General features: G+C 35.7%; 2 protein-coding genes and 1 non-coding gene across 5 annotated transcripts in view; 2 read left to right on the forward strand and 1 right to left on the reverse strand.

The window, feature by feature from the left end:
- The window catches only part of LOC139812637 (uncharacterized), a 57,576-nt gene extending 50,393 nt beyond the window's left edge, over positions 1–7,183 (forward strand). For 2 of the 3 annotated variants that reach the window (XM_071777615.1, XM_071777616.1), the window contains 6 exons: positions 2,010–2,280; positions 2,706–2,920; positions 3,711–4,096; positions 4,322–4,599; positions 4,720–5,336; positions 5,515–7,183. In XM_071777615.1, the coding sequence (XP_071633716.1) occupies positions 2,010–2,280; positions 2,706–2,920; positions 3,711–4,096; positions 4,322–4,599; positions 4,720–5,336; positions 5,515–5,956 (2,209 nt within the window). In that variant the 3' untranslated portion in view covers positions 5,957–7,183. The remainder of the gene's footprint in view (positions 1–2,009; positions 2,281–2,705; positions 2,921–3,710; positions 4,097–4,321; positions 4,600–4,719; positions 5,337–5,514) is intronic. The other variant, XM_071777617.1, reaches the window with a different exon arrangement.
- Positions 406–487, reverse strand: Trnal-aag (transfer RNA leucine (anticodon AAG)). Its single transcript has one exon. It is a non-coding gene; the product is annotated as a tRNA-Leu (tRNA).
- Positions 7,184–8,601: 1,418 nt separating the features above from the next.
- LOC139812639 (serine/threonine-protein kinase VRK1-like) lies at positions 8,602–12,255 on the forward strand. The gene is made up of 7 exons (XM_071777620.1): positions 8,602–8,951; positions 9,311–9,363; positions 9,445–9,514; positions 9,651–9,847; positions 9,932–10,145; positions 10,271–10,943; positions 11,062–12,255. Exons 1-6 carry the CDS (start codon positions 8,804–8,806, stop codon positions 10,939–10,941), a joined length of 1,353 nt encoding a protein of 450 aa, XP_071633721.1. The 5' UTR covers positions 8,602–8,803; the 3' UTR covers positions 10,942–10,943; positions 11,062–12,255.
- Positions 12,256–17,933: the final 5,678 nt, after the last annotated feature.

Raw genomic sequence — 17,933 nt, forward strand, 5'->3', positions numbered from 1 at the left:
GTCGGCCAAGTGCGTGCGACCACGTGGCGCGGACATTAATTTAGCCGCGCATACAGATTTGTCGTGCGGAGAAAGTCGTGGTGGTAGGGTAGGATCCGTTAAAATCGGGGCCATTGGGTCGAGCAAAACGAAACCTCGGTATTACGAATCGACCAGGGAGCACAGTGAACGAGCGAGCTGCGAGAGAGAGAAAGAGAGGAAAGAAAAGAAAGAGAAAAAAAACAGAAACGATACAATTTGCCGAGCAAAACGGCGCCGAAACAAGCTTGTCAGATCCAAATTGTCGATTCGCTTTATCTAATTTCTTATGCGGAAGGGTGTAAAGCGGAGGGGAGGAAAAATCTCTACGTATAGCGTGCGATATAATTGCAAAAGTTTTTTTTCAGCCGCGAAGCAAAAAATATCTGGCAACGGTGGGATTCGAACCCACGCCTCCGAAGAGACTGGTGCCTTAAACCAGCGCCTTAGACCGCTCGGCCACGTTACCACGTTGAATGTAATATCTTTCTCGCGACGACATGTTGGGCGTCTTGTGCCGCTCCGGCACTCTGGGGTCCGGATAGCTGTGGGGGAGTGACAGGGACAATTAGAACATTTTTTTCCTTGATATAACACTTTAATAAAAGTCACTTTTAATCGAGTTTTACAATGGCTCTATTTATTCTAAACGCGAGACTGCGAGATCCGTTCCTACTGTGCGTACCGCCTCTTTTGAACTTTCTCTCCTTTGTTTTTATCGACGGCTTTCCTTTTGTTGTTAGCTCGAAGTGGATCAAGGTCACAAGGTTATCCGGCCTGATCAGCTTTTCGTAGAACATTAGGTGTTGGACTACACTTATATAATTATGAATTCCACGAATACAATGTTTTCAACGACGGATACGAGGTGAAATGGGGGTACCACGCCCTCAGCTCGCCGCGGTAATTAAATTCTGTTGCGGTCCTAGGCCTAAGACGGGCCCGGCAGTGCAACGAATGTATTAAGGAATCCCTTGATTAAATGGGCAAATACCGGATGGCACGCGTGTATTTAGAAATAGAAGTTCAAAAGGAATAGAATTACAAAAAAAAATGAAAATAATAATAAGTGGATTGTTTTAGCTTACATATTAGCTTATATTTACCGTTTTATTATACGCATTACTATATGAATTATTTTACGCTTTATTATATACATTATTTTACATGTTATTTTACGCATTTATTATACATATATTTACACTTGACATTAATTAAATTTTTTTTTAAACATGATTTATTTATATATTTTGCATGGAAACCATTATCCAAAACAAATAACGTATAATTTCCGACACAATTTTTTTTTTAAAATAGTTTATTTATTTAAGTTTATATTAATAATTATAAAGATCATATTAATCATCTCAATTCTCGATCATCTTTATCATGTCTTCTTTCAGAGCACTATTATTAAAGAAGCGGGTTTTAGAATTTTATTGTACGATTTCGATCGTAATCCGAATTGCGACATTTCGGTGACATTTTGCGCATATCATGTTTATCTTCGACATAATTTCGCGAGGATTGACGTGCGCGCGAGCCATTAGGCCAGGATGAGATTTATTTTTCTAGCTCCGCGCGCATTTTGCAGATCGATTCGTCGCGTCTGGGAGAGCCGTTGTAACGGCATGTACGGTACCATCGTACCACTCTTTTCCTGTTCCTCGTCCTCCCTGTCCTCCCTGTCCTCCTCGCCGTTGCACAAGCGGCCCGCCCTCCTATATCCTTAATTCGCGACTTCGGCTCTTCGTCATCTTCAGTAAGCTCAGGTTGTCCCTCCGCGTCATGTCGCGAATTGTCCTGTCCGCTCGGAATATCTGTCAAGCCGGTGGTCTAAATTAGCGAAGTTTTATATGAAAACTAAAAAAAAGACACTTGACAAATTATTTTCTTTAAAAGCAAAACGAAAAGATATCTAAATATTATCTAAAAATCTGTGAATAAAATTTACTGTTAAACGGTGTCATTTTCCTACCGACTACAATTAGGCAAAGACCCTCCACTCGCCGCGTCGGCAAGGCGTCCTCGGATTCCGAGGTAGCGCACGGTAAGGGCAAGGGCAAAGGGCGTAAGAGCAAGACCAAGGAGAGATGGCCGTTCCTCGAAGAACTGACGGTCGACGAGTTGGCCCGTTATCGGAGAAAACGCGTGCAGGATCGACCGAAGGACAATCTGCAGTCTCATCCGGAATCGGGAGACCAGTGTTCCGGTTCTGAATATCAACGCGCGTTCGGTGCGAATGTTAAAGAGCTCTCTAAGGTATTCATAAAAAATGTACTTTACTCTCTCTTTCGAAAGGAATTTTTTCGTCATTTCTTGATTTCTTCAATTAATGAAATAAAACGTAGATAATTTTTAAATTATATTATAATTAATTAAAAGAAAGTTTTTAGCAAAATAATGTACGCGGTATTACATTACTTACTGTATTAGATAAAAGATAAGTATACAAAGGAGAATTACTTGCGTTATTGGAACTAAAAGTTATATTATATAAGAATTATATTTTATACCAGAAATATTGACTTTCAAGTTTATGTAATTGTAATTCAAAATTTTTTTGCTCTTTGTGAGCAATAAGAAAAGCAGCCCTAATGAGTTGTGTGAATTTACTTTCTTTAATACTCTATATGTACTAGAAGATTATGTAATAATTTATATTTAAATATGTACTTTTATGGTAGGAAAATTTCTGGCCTGAGGATTATATACGCGTAGATGGAACTCCCGAAAATGCGCAATCTTCGTATTGCATGGATCTTAAAGAACACGAAGCTGAGGTCGAGGATTCATCTGAAAAAAAGGAGAGTGATTCCGCCCAAGTGGTTCATGAAAACGAAGTAATGGAGACGGGAGTTCCGCAATTCGAAAGTTCATTCAGACGTCCATCGTTCAGAAGGTAAGCCTTTACTTATTGCTTGATATAAATTATAGCATAATTATGAAATCGCGTACAATAAAAATAGATATTTTTGCAAATAGTAAGTGGGAAATATAATGATATATTGCTAATAGATAATATATTAGTATATTAATAATAGTAAATGATAATATAATTTTTAGTAAAACATAGATTGTAAAATTAAAGAGCCAATGCTATAAAATACCCTTACATTACATCGTAGATTGATATCCAATTACAACTTAGCCATTCGTTTAGCAGAGTTCAGTTTATTTCACGAAAACTTCTTACCCGTCATAAATCGGCAAACTTATCGTATCGAACTATTCCGAAACACGCGAGTTTACGCAAATCGAAGAAGCATAAAACTGACTGTCATGCAACTAAATTGCCAACGGAATCGGCTTTTCACCCTTTTATACTCTTTGTCGGATCTCCGTGACATTTAATAAAACGGACATACAATTCAAAGTGTCGCAATTTATGATAAATGGCTACGTAATAAGTTACCTTTTGTTGAGATGTCAATCCAAGCAAATAATTAAATTTTCTATAATAATGCATAATACAAAAATAATCCTACTTAAAATAACATATCAAAATATAATTTTACATTGAGCAATCTAAATTTTTGAAGTAATTAATCGCGAGAATCGAATAGTTGAAGCAATTTAAAAAATGGAAATTATTTCAAATTGTTATAATCGACGCATTTTAATCGTCTACTTGCTTAGTAGTTTAATCATCTATTAACATTAACAATCCATTGTTGTTGAATTGCGCAAAGGGGTACCAGCTTGAAGTGCGAGGGTGATTTTTATACCAATACGGAAACATATTCTGCGTATAGGCCTTATGAGGGCCAGCATCGTACTGAGCTTATACGTCGACCTACGTCCTTGAAAATGGAAGGCGATTTGGACACTATGACGGAGAAATGCGAGAAATTTATCGAGTGGCTCAACGTTAGCCGACCGGAACTCATGCGTGTACCCACTCACCTGAAGATGGAGGGTGAGCTGGAAACGGCGACGGAAAATCAGGACAACTACGTCCCGTTCGTGGGGGTACGAAGGCCGGAATTGTTGAGGCGAAGCACGAACTTAAGGCTCGAGGGAGATACCTACTTCGTGCCAGAATATACTGATGTGTTTAAAGACCACAGCGTGAAAGGTAATAGCATTAGATTTAATAACAAAAATAATAAATGGCATTAAATAAGAATGTCATCAAAAAGATACTTAAATTAAAAAAAAGATTCTCTTTTTTGGCTATGAGTTACAAGAATGATATTAAAGTTTCTATTTAAAATATATTTATAGTGAAATATAGTTGCTCTGCTTAGAGTTATTCTTTTTCCCTGTCGTCATTCCCTTTTCTTTGGAGTGCATATTACAGATAAACTGCAGCCACAAAAACCTCAGATACATTTAAAAGCTGGGGGAGACTTTTACCAAAACACAGAGAGCACCGAAAATTTCGTTCATCCTTGCGTTAAACAGGCACAAGAAATGGCTGAACGGGCTAAAGACAATAATGAAGAAGCCAGATGGATGAGAGGTCAAGAGGAGGAGGAGGAGCGAAGGAAGGATGAAGAGATGAAAATGTTAGTGTCAAAGTTAGAAGATCTAAATGGTCGGCCGCTGGAAATTCCCGAGTATCGTGACGCATACAAGGTACTTGCTAGATTTAAAAATTAATTTAATTAAAATCTATATTCAATTATGTTAATATAAGATATGCATATAAGAATACATAGAACTGTGATATAGAATTACATAGAGTACAATTTTTAGGATTATCCACGTGAACGACCGAAGATCGCGAAGCCGGATGTCGAGATAGGTCGTGCTGATGGCTCAAAGGTGACCTCGCCATCGCGCTCCAAGTTTTCCATAAAGATCGACCAGGATCCAGAGTATCAGTCCAAGTATCTCGAGTATCCCCGAGATCGTCCAATCTACCGTAAACCACCGGCGCTGCTGCGACCGACGGGAGTGTCTTCTTCCGGTCGTAGTAGCGTGTGCTTCGGCAAACCGACTCATCAGGAATGTTGTGCGTTTGAGTATGAGCCTACTAGCGAGGTGAAATCGCAGTATGTTCCTTATGGATACGTACCGAGGGTCGAGACGCTGAAGATGCCGGCTAATCTGCGGTTGGAGGGTAATCTTGAGCTTCAGCCGGAATACAGGAACGTTTATTGCGCAAGATACGATCGTCAAGGTCCCGATGAACTTAGAACTACTTACGGCAGGAGCGATCGCAGTCCAACAAGGAAAGAGCATTACTGGTCGAGCAGTGGCGGTCGGTGCGACAAAACGAACATCGCGCAGGGACAGGACGCTTTTTGCGTATTAGACACGCGGATTCATGAGGATAATGTCATTGGGAAACCGCCGCCCGCTAGTAGAAGGTACATTTATCGGTATCTGAGAACGAATGTAAATCACGAGATTAATGTTAAACATCTTCTCTTCGGGAATTTAGAGACGTAAAAAGATCTCGAGGATCTAATATCTTGTTGAATTCGAAAACTTTCTACTTTGCTATTTACAAATTTTTTAAAAACTTTTTGCAATTGCGATTTTCAGAAGCTCCAAGTTGTCTCAAGCCGCAGCGGCGCCGAGACCGACGCAATTGGAACTGACGGATCGTGCGATTGTCACGAGAACGCGATCTCCCAGTCCAACGTATCGTCTGCACGTCTGCGATGTCGACAATGAACGGCGAGGATTCGGTCGACTCGGACAGTCTTCCGGAAGAGTACGCAGCCCTTCGACCGACCGTGTGATTCAGGACGACGTCGCGAGACCATATTCGCCGAGCTTTGGCCGAGCTAGGCAGGATCGTCGCGTTAACGATCAACCATTCGTAATTTTAGATAACGCCTCGAAGAGCATATCAGGTAGAAGTAGCGAGCGCAGAAAACGTACCGACAGAAGCCTCGATGTTCCGGTACCGGTCTCTCGAGGAAGACCTAAAACGCCATCCAGATGGATGCCGCCATGGTACGACAATACGAATACGATCTAAAGTCTGATCGAGAATATGAAAAGATATATTCTATTAAATCATAAACGAAACTGCCGTCTGAAACTTTTACGTTAGGTGATGGACATAGAACTGACGGCAAATTTAACACTGCCTATATCTTTACGTATAAAATAACTGGAATTAACCAGCCAAATTTATTTTTAAGTACTTATGTATACTATAGAGCTGAAGCTGCTACTAATCTTTAAACGTGATGAAATCAATCTTTGGAAGATATGTTTTTCTAATGCTAGATTCAGATATTTTTTGTTTTCATTATGAGAAACACAAACGATCTTATTACTAGAAAGACAAAACTCGGAATAGATCACATTTTGATCTAAATATGAGGTAAGAACGAGTAGATTTATATCCATATTATGTACAAAAAATTGTTAGAGACTCTTATCTGGTTTAATATGCCGAGCTAATTAATTGTTATAAACAGTAGATAATAAGTTACCTTATTACTGCCATTTGTTAATCTGTACGATCAAATAAATATAAATAGTATATAATAAAATGTACCTTATTACTGCCATTTGTTAATCTGTACGATCAAACAAATATAAACAATACCCAGCTTTAACTGGTCTTTTTTGAAGCATCGTATTATTTCGTCGATATTAAAAACACGTTACGCGTTGCACTATTAAAGTCTATATATTAAAAATTATTAGGCCATTTGATACATTTGATGATTCACTGAGATTACTTTTTAGTTTTCTCATTTTATTCTCTCTTGCGTTACTAAAGATCCTTGAAGACTGAAGAACGTTGTTTTCTGAAATATATTCATCTATGAGCAGTTAAATTGACACATTGATTCTATGCATATTATTTCCTTATGTGCTTATCAATATCTTTGGTGTATATTCTTTCATATATATTATGTTCTGTTATTCATGTTTGATAAACGAGTTCCTTTTCTTGATAGAAATTAATACGATTGGTGGTCGATAACTTCAACATACTCAAAATCAGATAAATAAAGATACGTCTCACTTTCATATAATTGTCGATCTACGCTACGAGATTCATTTCCTTCAGAGAATTATTACTGCAAGACAGAGACGTTACAGATATCAAGGAAAGGATCTGTTTGGACTAATCACTTTGTTCTTTACATTGTATTTGATACAGCTTACTTTCATTGTATGATCTTTTTTTATACGATACATATTTTCAATTGAGATACATATTCGAATACACAGCCTCTGAACAGTCCATATCTTAGTTTTTTGTCTAGCTTCCTCATCAAATCATTTGACCTGGCTCATGCGTGAGCTGGTACGTAACACTGGCTAAATTCTTATCAGCCTTAACTATAGTATGAGAAACACATGTCTGGACACATAAATAGTAGATAATAAGATACCTTATTACTGCCATTTGTTAATCTGTACGATCAAACAAATATAAACAATACCCAGCTTTAAGTGGTCTTTTTTGAAGCATCGTCGTATTATTTCGTCGATATTAAAATCACATTACGCGTTGCACTATTAAAGTCTATATATTAAAAATTATTAGGCTATTTATAGACATTGAATGATACGAAATCGTGGACGAATAAAAAAAAAGCGATTTCCGTAACGCGGTAAGTCGATAGTCGCGCTAATTGAGAAAGTTACAACTCGCTATAACTTTAATTAGATAATGCAATTCGGTTATCTCAACAAAGAATATCTTATGTATGTTTTAATTAATTGCAAACTGATATTGCACGTCCGCAAATCATATATTTCGTCACCCCTTTAATATATAGAATTTCATCGAGTTTAGTCTATTAATACCCGTTAAATTTAGTTTCCTACGTAATTATCCGGCATTGGAGAGGGAAGGGGGAATTTTCTCTCTGTGTAATACCATCGGTTCAATCGCGCAATTCAACATCGCGAATAAGAATTGATTGGTCCGAATCAACCAGTTGTGCATAATTGCATGCTGGTATACACTTTTTCTAAGATCCTTTCAATTTGACGCCTTTCTTTCGGGGCGAAGAAATCGCACGTTTCCTTTCCTCTCTTCTGATGAATAACTGCAGTATATTTGAGGAAGTAGACGTTTGATAATTCCGACTGAAAGCTCCTTTGCTGTGAGCAATTAACTTTACTGTTTGCCGTGCCGCGTAATAATAGTACGGAATCAAACTCTTTTTTTTTTTATCCTTTTATATTTGACAATAACTTAGAGTTTCTCAACTGTGTAAATTATAAGGCTATGTATATGTATAGAACTTTCAGATTTATTGAATTATACAGTTCAACAAAAAATAACTCATCCTTTTCAGACGCAAGAAGGTAATCATTTCCTGCCATTCTTTTTGTGCTCAATATCCCGGCCTTCAAAATGCTCCATTAGGCCATGATTCAAAAAATTTGAAGTTAAAGTTGCGAAAAAGAAGCAAAAGAAGCCTTCGGCGAGGCGGCCGTCATCGGCGTTGGAGTAAAGCCCCTTGCACAATAGGCGATAGCGATAGTGATAGCGACAGCGACAAAGTTGCCGATAAAGCTATACCTTGTTGCTGTCGCTATCGCTATCGCTATCGCCTATTGTGCAAGGGGCTTAAATTCCCCTCTCAACCGGAATTATTGCGCGCGTATAGCTACTTCAGCGCTTGTTGGTGGGGCGTCCGCCGAGTCGCGAGCATTTGAATTCCTTCGGTCGGGGTCATCATACTCATCATGTCTCAAAACTCAATTGCCTGTGTTGCCTGTCGTCAAGCCTCGCATTTATTCGCATTGTCGTGACGTTATTCACGATCTGTCGATCTGTCGATCGGTTCTGTTACGTGACGCGTCCAGTGAGCTGATCTTTGATTTCTTTGGACGATCCGAAGACGCGATGGCAGCAAAATCACCGATTAAATCACCGAGAGGTCATAAAATGCCCGAGCAGATACCGGCCGGAGAGATTCTCAGGGATATGGCGATGGGCCAGTGGATCCTCGGCAAGTCGATCGGCGTCGGCCGTTTCGCGGAGATTTACTCTGGTACGTGAAACGAATCCCGTTGCCCGTTGCTATTATATTGCGTGACATATTGTGCCCCCGCGTTGTAAATACAAACGGCAAAATATTCGAAAACAGGTCTATTATAGACATTTAGATAATCGTTACGCAAAGAAGAATTATAAGTATTGTTTTTTGCAAGTTTTATATGCACAGTTATCTGCATAAGACACGTAAAGACTTCATAATTATGTTTTACATAACTATATCCAGCTATATTGTATTTCTTTAACAAGATATATCTCTTAAAAATATGTTCCTCAACACTGTGCGGTGTCCGTGCAGTGTTAAATATTTTAGTTATTGTACTACGTAATTAATTGATTATTGATTAATTGCAGCTGCACCATATTCTGAAAAAATTCCCAAAAATTATCCTAATGTTATAAAAATTGTAAGCATTATATTTCCTTATTCTTGATACTTTTTCCCCAGTTTTCATCCTAACTTTGCTTTTTCTTAAAATTTGTTTTAGGAACCAAAAGGAAATAGCTCGTTATTTAAGGAAATGCATTTTTATATGAGACAATGTAAGCCGGATGAAAGTAAGCCTAAAAGTAAAATTTATTTTTAACATTCTATTACATGATTAATTTCTTTTAAAATTGCAGTCTACAACGGATAACATTATCCAATTGCATAAAAAAATATTTTAGAGATAAACATATAGTGTCTTTTTAGTTGTTAGCTGGCAGGAAAAAAAGGATCTTGCTGCGCTCGGAATCCCTAGATATGTTGCTTCTGGAAGTCATGAATATAAAAATAAAGAATATCGATTTTTAGTAATAGATCGATACGGAAAAGATCTATGGAAAATATTTGAGGAAAATAACAGACAGTTTCCAGAACATGTAGTATATAAACTAGCTTTGCAAATAGTAAGACAATTGTAAAAAGAATATTTGTAGTAAATAACTGCTTGAAGAAAAGATAATTTATGTGTTATTCTAATAAATTTCTAGATAGATATATTGGAATATATTCATCACAAGAACCGTGTACATGGCAATATCAAAGGTGAAAAATTGCTACTGGATCTGCATTCCTATGATCAAGTCTATTTAGTTGACTTTGGTTTAGTTTCTCGTTGGACATCGAGCACTGAATTTAAAGTTGACCCAACAAAATCACATTACGGTACTTTACAATACACAAGCAGAGATGCTCATATGGGAGGTAAGAATTAGAAATTTCAATAAAATTTAGCAATTCTGATACTTAACGCAATTTATCAATTTCTTTTGAATATAAATTATAAAAATTATTATTATACTTTAGATGTTTTTTTTGCTTTTTTTTAGTGCCAACACGTCGTGGAGATATTGAAATTTTGAGTTACAACATAATTATGTGGTTATGTGGTTCGCTACCATGGGAAAAGTTACTTGAACCAGTTGCCGTTCAAAAACAAAAAGAAAAAGCTTTCAATAATATAGACAGTTTCCTAGCCAAGTGTTTTCATGGATCTGTTCCACAAGCTGTACATAAATTTATGACTTTATTAGCCAGTATAAAATTTAATGAAACACCGTCTTATGAGAAATTTAAAGAAATATTAATAGCTGGCATAAAGAAACTGAATCATAAACCAGATGGGAAATTAAAATTGAACAACATTAGCGTGGCAACTCAACAAGCTACCTCTAAATATACTCCACAAAAAATTAAAAAACCCTTAAATGAAATCAGAAAGAGTCCTTGTACGAAACATTTAGATGTTTTAAGTGCAAACATTTCTATGGCGAACTCAAGAAAAAGTACTATAGGTGTTGTAATTGACAAAAAACGTTGTAATAAAAGGGATATTGAGAAAGCATTAGATGATATGGATTCTGATGATGAATATGATGTACAAATTCTTAAAAAAACGAGTAAGATAACGAGGAATACAGCTTCATCACGTCGAAAAAAGATTTCAATCGATTTAATCAAAGATGACTCTGAAGATGATTCTGAAGATGATTTAATATAGAGGTAATTTAATCTATTTGAAAAAGGAAATTTGAAATTTGCGTCTATTTGAAATTTGCGTCACTTTTAATTTAATTTTCAGACTTTTTTGTTATTAAAATACTTATTTCTACCATTGTAGCCGTCACCAAAACGTCCAAATAAAACACAACGGAAAAAGCCGGTTACAAAATAGAACCTGCAAGACGAGCATGGAAAATCGTCTAGCTTCCTCATCCTGATCTTTGTATTTTTCTTTCATATTAACTACTTAATTGATACGAAACGGAGAATTATCGTGGGAGCCACAATAGTGTTCCAGCAAGTATATACTCCACGTACGTATAATTTTCAAAGGTATAAATAAAAGAAATATTCGTATTTGCCTTTTTAAAAATGTTTCTTTATTTTGATGAAATAATTACCATTTAATATACATATATGTACACATATAACGATATCGCTATCTGTACTTGACGTTCGCGTTAGTCGAACTCGGTTCTGAAGAGATAAAAGAGCCGTTTTTTATGTCATTTTTTCGGACGACCCTATTACGAAGTACGCGCGTCGCTGCGAGAAACACGATTTCCTCCCACGATTCTTGCGAGATTCAACATTAGCAGACGCTCGTAACTCGTAATTATACAAACGGAGAACACGCTCACGCGTTGTATCTGCGAGCGTGCGTGTGTATTTCGCATTCGTGCACGCGTTTACCACGCTTTCGAAGGGCGCCGACCGGGCAATCGCAATTTCTGCCGAATATATTACACGTACGTATGTACGTCGTGGAAGGCAGCCGCGCGCTATTCACTATCTCGGCAGCGTAGCCGACGGCGTCGTATAAACATTTAGTTTTCACGCTTGAAAAAACAGAATCTAATGTCGTTGTTTAATCGCAGACGTGATTTAACTTTCTACGTTGTCGTCAGCGTCCCGATGCGAATTTGAAGTACACAATCTCCTACACATATTTTTATGACACATATCCTTTTGCTTTATCTCTCTCTCTTCCGGACACTAGATGTTATTTGCGGTATATTAAAGATAGCTGGCATTGGATAACCATTTTGGTGCATATCGTCGATCAGACACTATAACTAAATAATTCTAAAATGAATTTAATATTTTACAACAGAAGATTTTAATTAAATATGAATTAATATATATATTTGTTGTATAAATAACAAAAAAGTACTCATCATTAATTCGATCACGATTAGAATAAAAATAGTATACAAAAGATGGTATATACAACAAAATGATTTATATGACATTTTAATGTCTGAAATAATTTTATGTTTGACGCACAATGAATAGAAATAATAATATAGTAAGAGTAATTAATTATAAATAAATTACAGAAAGTTCTGGAACATAAAAAATTAGAAATAATTGAAATTGTTATATAAAATGTATATTTAATATAAAAAAAAATATATATATATATATATATGTATATGCTATTTTATTACAAAGACAAATTATTTCTAAGAATCAAATGTCTTTAATATTTAAATTATATAAAAGTATAAAATATTTTATACTTTTATTACATTCAAATGTTAAATTTAAATTATACTTTTGTATGATTAAAATAAAATATTACAATATAAATTATTAAATTATTCGCATTGATCAAAGATGCCTCTTTGCACGAAAAAAACCTTCGACATTGTTTATCTGTATGTGCAGATTAGATTGAAATTTGAATCGTAGGAGATATTCCGTCGAGGAAATGCAATATTTCACTGCAATTTATATTTCCACTTTATTTGAACTCTTAAATTTGATAAAGGCACTTCATGCTGACTCGGAAGGAGCTCGAAACATCGCGATATTTTAAAGCGACGACGCTTTCAGCGAGAAATTCGGCGGAAGGCCAGTCGGTATGGCATAGAAGTGTGGTTGAGATAATTAGTTATTCGGTATTGTGAGTTACGGAGACGCATATTGTCCTAGTAACTTACCTGGAGTGTTTATACTAAGGTTTCTCCATTTATAGACTGGTGAAACAAATCATTAAACAAAATTTTATACCCTCTCCTTCTGCCTTCACACGTTGGCCACGTTGCATCAACAGTTCTCTGTCTACTTTCAGCTTGCCGAGTTCATCCTCCAGATTACTCGATTTCAGAATATATTGAACACTTACAGCGGTGTGACTTAATAAACTCGATTCAAAACCCGACGAGGTTGAGATAATTAGTTCAAACGTGGACGCAGTAGTTCTCGTCGACAATTTGAGCCTATCGATCGGATTGATCCCTCCGTGCTTCGTTTCCGTTATGCATTTACCGAATTTGTTTCTGCTTCAAATCGAATACCATGAATATCCGAGTGCATGGCTCTTTAAACGTGTCGAAATGCTGCCGAAGTCCTTTCGTGCATAAATGTTGCTGCAATATTTGCAAAGTTACATTAACGCATCGTCAATCATGAGATATATCCAGGCGCAAAATAATTCGTGAAAAAACCGAGATATAAAAGCGAAATTTACATTTTTTAATAACAATTTACTGATATTTTTAACAATTTAACAAGACATTCACGACGAAGAGTAATTTAGACAGGCATATAAGTAGTGTCTATAACGAAAAACGCATGATTACTCGTGCGACTATTAATTGTGTCGCAAAATTCACACGATTCATACAGTTGAAAATTTACACGATTCTAAGCAACGCCATACGGAGAGATGTCCATATCGAAGGTAAAGCCGTCGCTCGTTATTTATTATATAGTTATTAACAAATATAACTGAAAAATATAACAGTTTGTGTCAGTACTAAGGTGACCTCCATGTACACAATTACCTAAAATTGTTTTAAACATATATTATTATCGAAATAAATAAAAAAAATTAATAAGATCAGCAAACACGATTTTGCTATCTATTTATTCTTTCAAGTTCAACGATAGTTCGAAAATTCTGCTCTGATGTTCATAATTTTAAATTCAAGGCACAAAAAATATCTCGTAGCCAGTTAAATTTTATCCGGGATAGATTACGTTACGATAAAGCATTTACAACTACAGACACATCACAGGCACATCGTGTGTAGGCCACTTCTCGTTCGCGTACGCGGCAGCACTTTTTTTCATTTGTAATCCGATAAAAGGAAACTCGCGCGCAGTCTCACCGCGAAATCGAATGAAACGGATGATCAATCTCCTTTGTCCGTTGCGATCACCAATGCAAACAGCAAGGATGCGTATAAAGCGTCGACAAGCGCGCACACAGTCGCCGTATGATACGCACACCTTGAATGGATCACACATGCACGTGAGTTAATTAATTCCGCTTTTAATCCGACGCTCGCCTTGTACATAGCAGGTCGCTAAACGTCGAGCACAGTCTTTTTACGCTCTTTTTGTCTCGCATACAAACGCGCCGGACACGCACGTGCGCGGTAGCGTGTCACACGTTCGATTGGAATGCGCTACCTGTTTCCGAGTTGTCTTGACAAAACGACGGTTGAAATGGCGATCATGAGACTTTCAATAAGTTCTTTGATGAATTTATTTTGTTTTATATTTTTTTATATTTTTCCTTTCGTACTGACAATGAGAGTGAATTTCCTTATCTTGATCATGTGCTTTAAGCTTCTCGGATGGTATCTTTTGTAACGTAATCTATATAGACACAGTTCTCATGTTCTGTGGATTTTCATAAATTAAATCGAGCAATTTTTTATTTTCTTCTTAGATTCTTTGCCTTTTTTTTAGCTCATTATCATTTTTCTAAATCTAAATACATAAGCACATAGTCATTTGTTTTGTATTTTTAGAACAAATATTGCAGTTTTAAAAAGTAAATTTATATGCTGATTTGAAAAATACCGTTGTACGCCTACGTCTCGTTTATTGTGTATTAATATGGGTAATTTTAAAAAATATTTTAAAGATAATGTAATAAACAAGAGATACTTTAAGATTCTGAATTTTAAAATTAATCAAAAATAGTTATTACATTATAAAAAATTGCGGTGTCGTTTTACATCTCGATACGAGAGTACTGGTATTTAAATCATTTTTATAATTCCGGCGAATTTTACGAGGCACGGTGAGATGTCGGTTTAGTCGACTGGTTACTCCACTGCGAGAATTAGGTAACTTTCGCAGATGAGACGTTCACAATGAGATGACAATTCACCCACTTCTTCGCCATATATATCTGGCTATTTTATAAGCTCCTAAGTTCATACAAGTTATTCATTTTTTTTCTTACATAAAATAAAGAGAAGTAATATTTAAAGTTACATTAATTTTGTTTTAATTAATTGAAAAAGATAATTTGAAAAAGATGTGCTGTATATACTTTTATTACACTCCCGGTCATGCAAAGTTTTGCTCATCGTGCATGTATTATAAGAATAAGCGGTCTATTTATTATGGCTTTACGCTGAAAACACGACACCCGTCCATATGTAGTTATCGATGGTCTATTCTGTTCGGCATGTAAAGATCCGTTACATCAAATAACCTTCTGTAAATTAATACTCGGGTACCCGAAGCGACTTAAATATTAAAAATTTGTATGTTAATTCGCGAATTGTTTTGTGTCCTTCAAGATCTCCATTCTTGGTGTCGGTGTCAAAGGATCGAGAGCTCTAAGAGGAGGTCCAGACGATGGAAGTGCTAATGGCAGAAGTGATGTTGGGCAGGACGACGAGCACAACGATAAAGTTGCGCTTCAATGACGCGGCTGTTTTAATTACTTTAGGATGGAATTTCACGAGTAGCGGTTTCGACGATATATTCGGTGGCATGGCGGTAAGTGAACCATTGGATTATCGTCGGCATTCATTGAATTAACGGTCAATTAACGTTTACAAGTTGCACGCTGAATTAAGATTCTTCCCTCGTCTCTTTGTTTACCCTATGCGCACATAATATATTCAAAATCTAATTCTTGTTGATCAGTCTGGTAATGTTTTATCTTTAACAAGACCGTTCTCATATTCAATTTTTATGTAGCAATAAATCTTTTTACGTTTTATCATTTAAAATGTTTGTTTAAGATTTTATCGCATTTATTTATATTTATAAACAAATAGCTGTAAAAGCTATACGTGCGCGTGATTTAACTTTTCCATAATTTATCATGTAGGGATATTTTTGCATATTTTAATTAATCATTTATCGTAACAAACTGTACTGTGTTTTCGCGAATTGAAATACGAATTTCAACTTTGATCGTATATTTCAAAAATGTGCACGGTATCGTTCAGAATTTATCGTTATCATGTATAACATTGTCATAAACTTCTATTTTTCTTTTTATTTATTTGCAAAGGAAATATTTACCTCTTAGATGTATTTTTTATTTATCCAAAAGGGAATACGACTCCCCAAACGTAATATTTTTAAACATATCTTTAAATACCGTTAGAGTATATTAAATATTTTATACAAATTGCCAGATTTGTGCGTTATTGCGCACGAGACACACGCACGGTTCTCGAATATATTTACGTGTGATGGAAAATGTTATAGGTAATAAAATCTACGGCAACAAGTAGGATGTTCCATTACCATATTCAGAATATAATTATGACTGGAACGAATCCTCGCATAATTCCGGTTAACTTCATTATCGAAAGTTTCGCGCTTGTGCAGATGTTACATTTTCATAATTATAACCACTAGCAGCCGTTTATATAGATAATATCACAATGCATATCGTGATATAAATATTAATCAATATTTTTTATGTTATCTATGGATTTGTGGCGATTGAAAGAGTACCATTCATCGAATCGTGTGTTTTTTGCGGCAAAGACGATAAAAAGTACTTCTCGTGAATTTAAGTAATTCGCAATGTGTGTACTTTACAATCTTTACATTTTTGTCAATAATTGACGTCTCAATCTGTTTCTTTATACAGAGATTGCTCCTTTACATTTTATATTGGGATCGCTTACTCTGAGTAAGAAACATTTTTTTTAACAATAAGTTATTATACGCCGCGGATATTGTTAGTGAATGGCAAATGAAAGTAACCGGAGAAGAAAGAGATGTACTTATCACATTCTTTTCATCTCGTTTTGGCAATTTCTTTCCACATTATTGATGGGAGCTTTCCAGCAAGCGACACAAGTCGACACAAATGTAGCTTTATTTCTCTTTTTTGGCAATGAGTAACAAAGATAAAACGATACTTGTGTCGCTTGCTGGAAAGCTTAACAAGCTTAATCTGATATTCCATTTCCATTTCAAGCGGTATCTAAATATTTCTGAAAAGAAACAAGCAGCTTACGTATAATCTAGCTTGCTTAAATGCCCAAGTAAATGAGGTAATAAATAAATAATGAACAAGCGTAGGAAAACTATATAAGTGCAATTAATTAATATAACGTAATATTGAAATAAATTATATGTGAGAGCTCTCCTTTGTTAAATAATACAGATTTGGGATAGATGTGCAATAAATAGGTGCATTAATAAATTATCGTATAATAATTATCTTCTATGATTTCCCTACAGATTATTTGAATAATTAAAAGTTTGAATAGTTAAAACGGCACATGACTTGCGCTGTTTATTAACTCGAGTGGACTTGATTAGTTTTTTAAATTATTCCCTGATATATTGGCGCTTTTTAACTAATCCTTTTCCTATAAGAGAGAGAAATAAAAAACTGATATGTATGTTAAAATATGTATATGTGTTCAATCATTATTTTTATTAATACGTAATTTTTTACATATTAATAACATGTAAATTAATACTTTGTGCACAATAAATAACAATTTCTTTTCCAATAAAACACGTATAACATTTTCGAGACTAATAACATAAATATAAAAAAAAAACCTCTCTCAGAGCAAAGCAATAACTACGATATAACAAGGATAAAAGGTTCTGTGCTATTTAAAGGACATTTCTTTCAGTCCCTAGTAATTTTGCGGGATAATCGAGTGACAGGGGCGTAGGGTGCTTGGAAACGAACGATGCATCGATAAACGACATCCGCTTTACGGGTTCTTTTCCCCATATGGAGAACAAGGG

Source organism: Temnothorax longispinosus, chromosome 5, assembly GCF_030848805.1.
Source record: "Temnothorax longispinosus isolate EJ_2023e chromosome 5, Tlon_JGU_v1, whole genome shotgun sequence".
Lineage (NCBI taxonomy): Eukaryota > Metazoa > Arthropoda > Insecta > Hymenoptera > Formicidae > Temnothorax > Temnothorax longispinosus.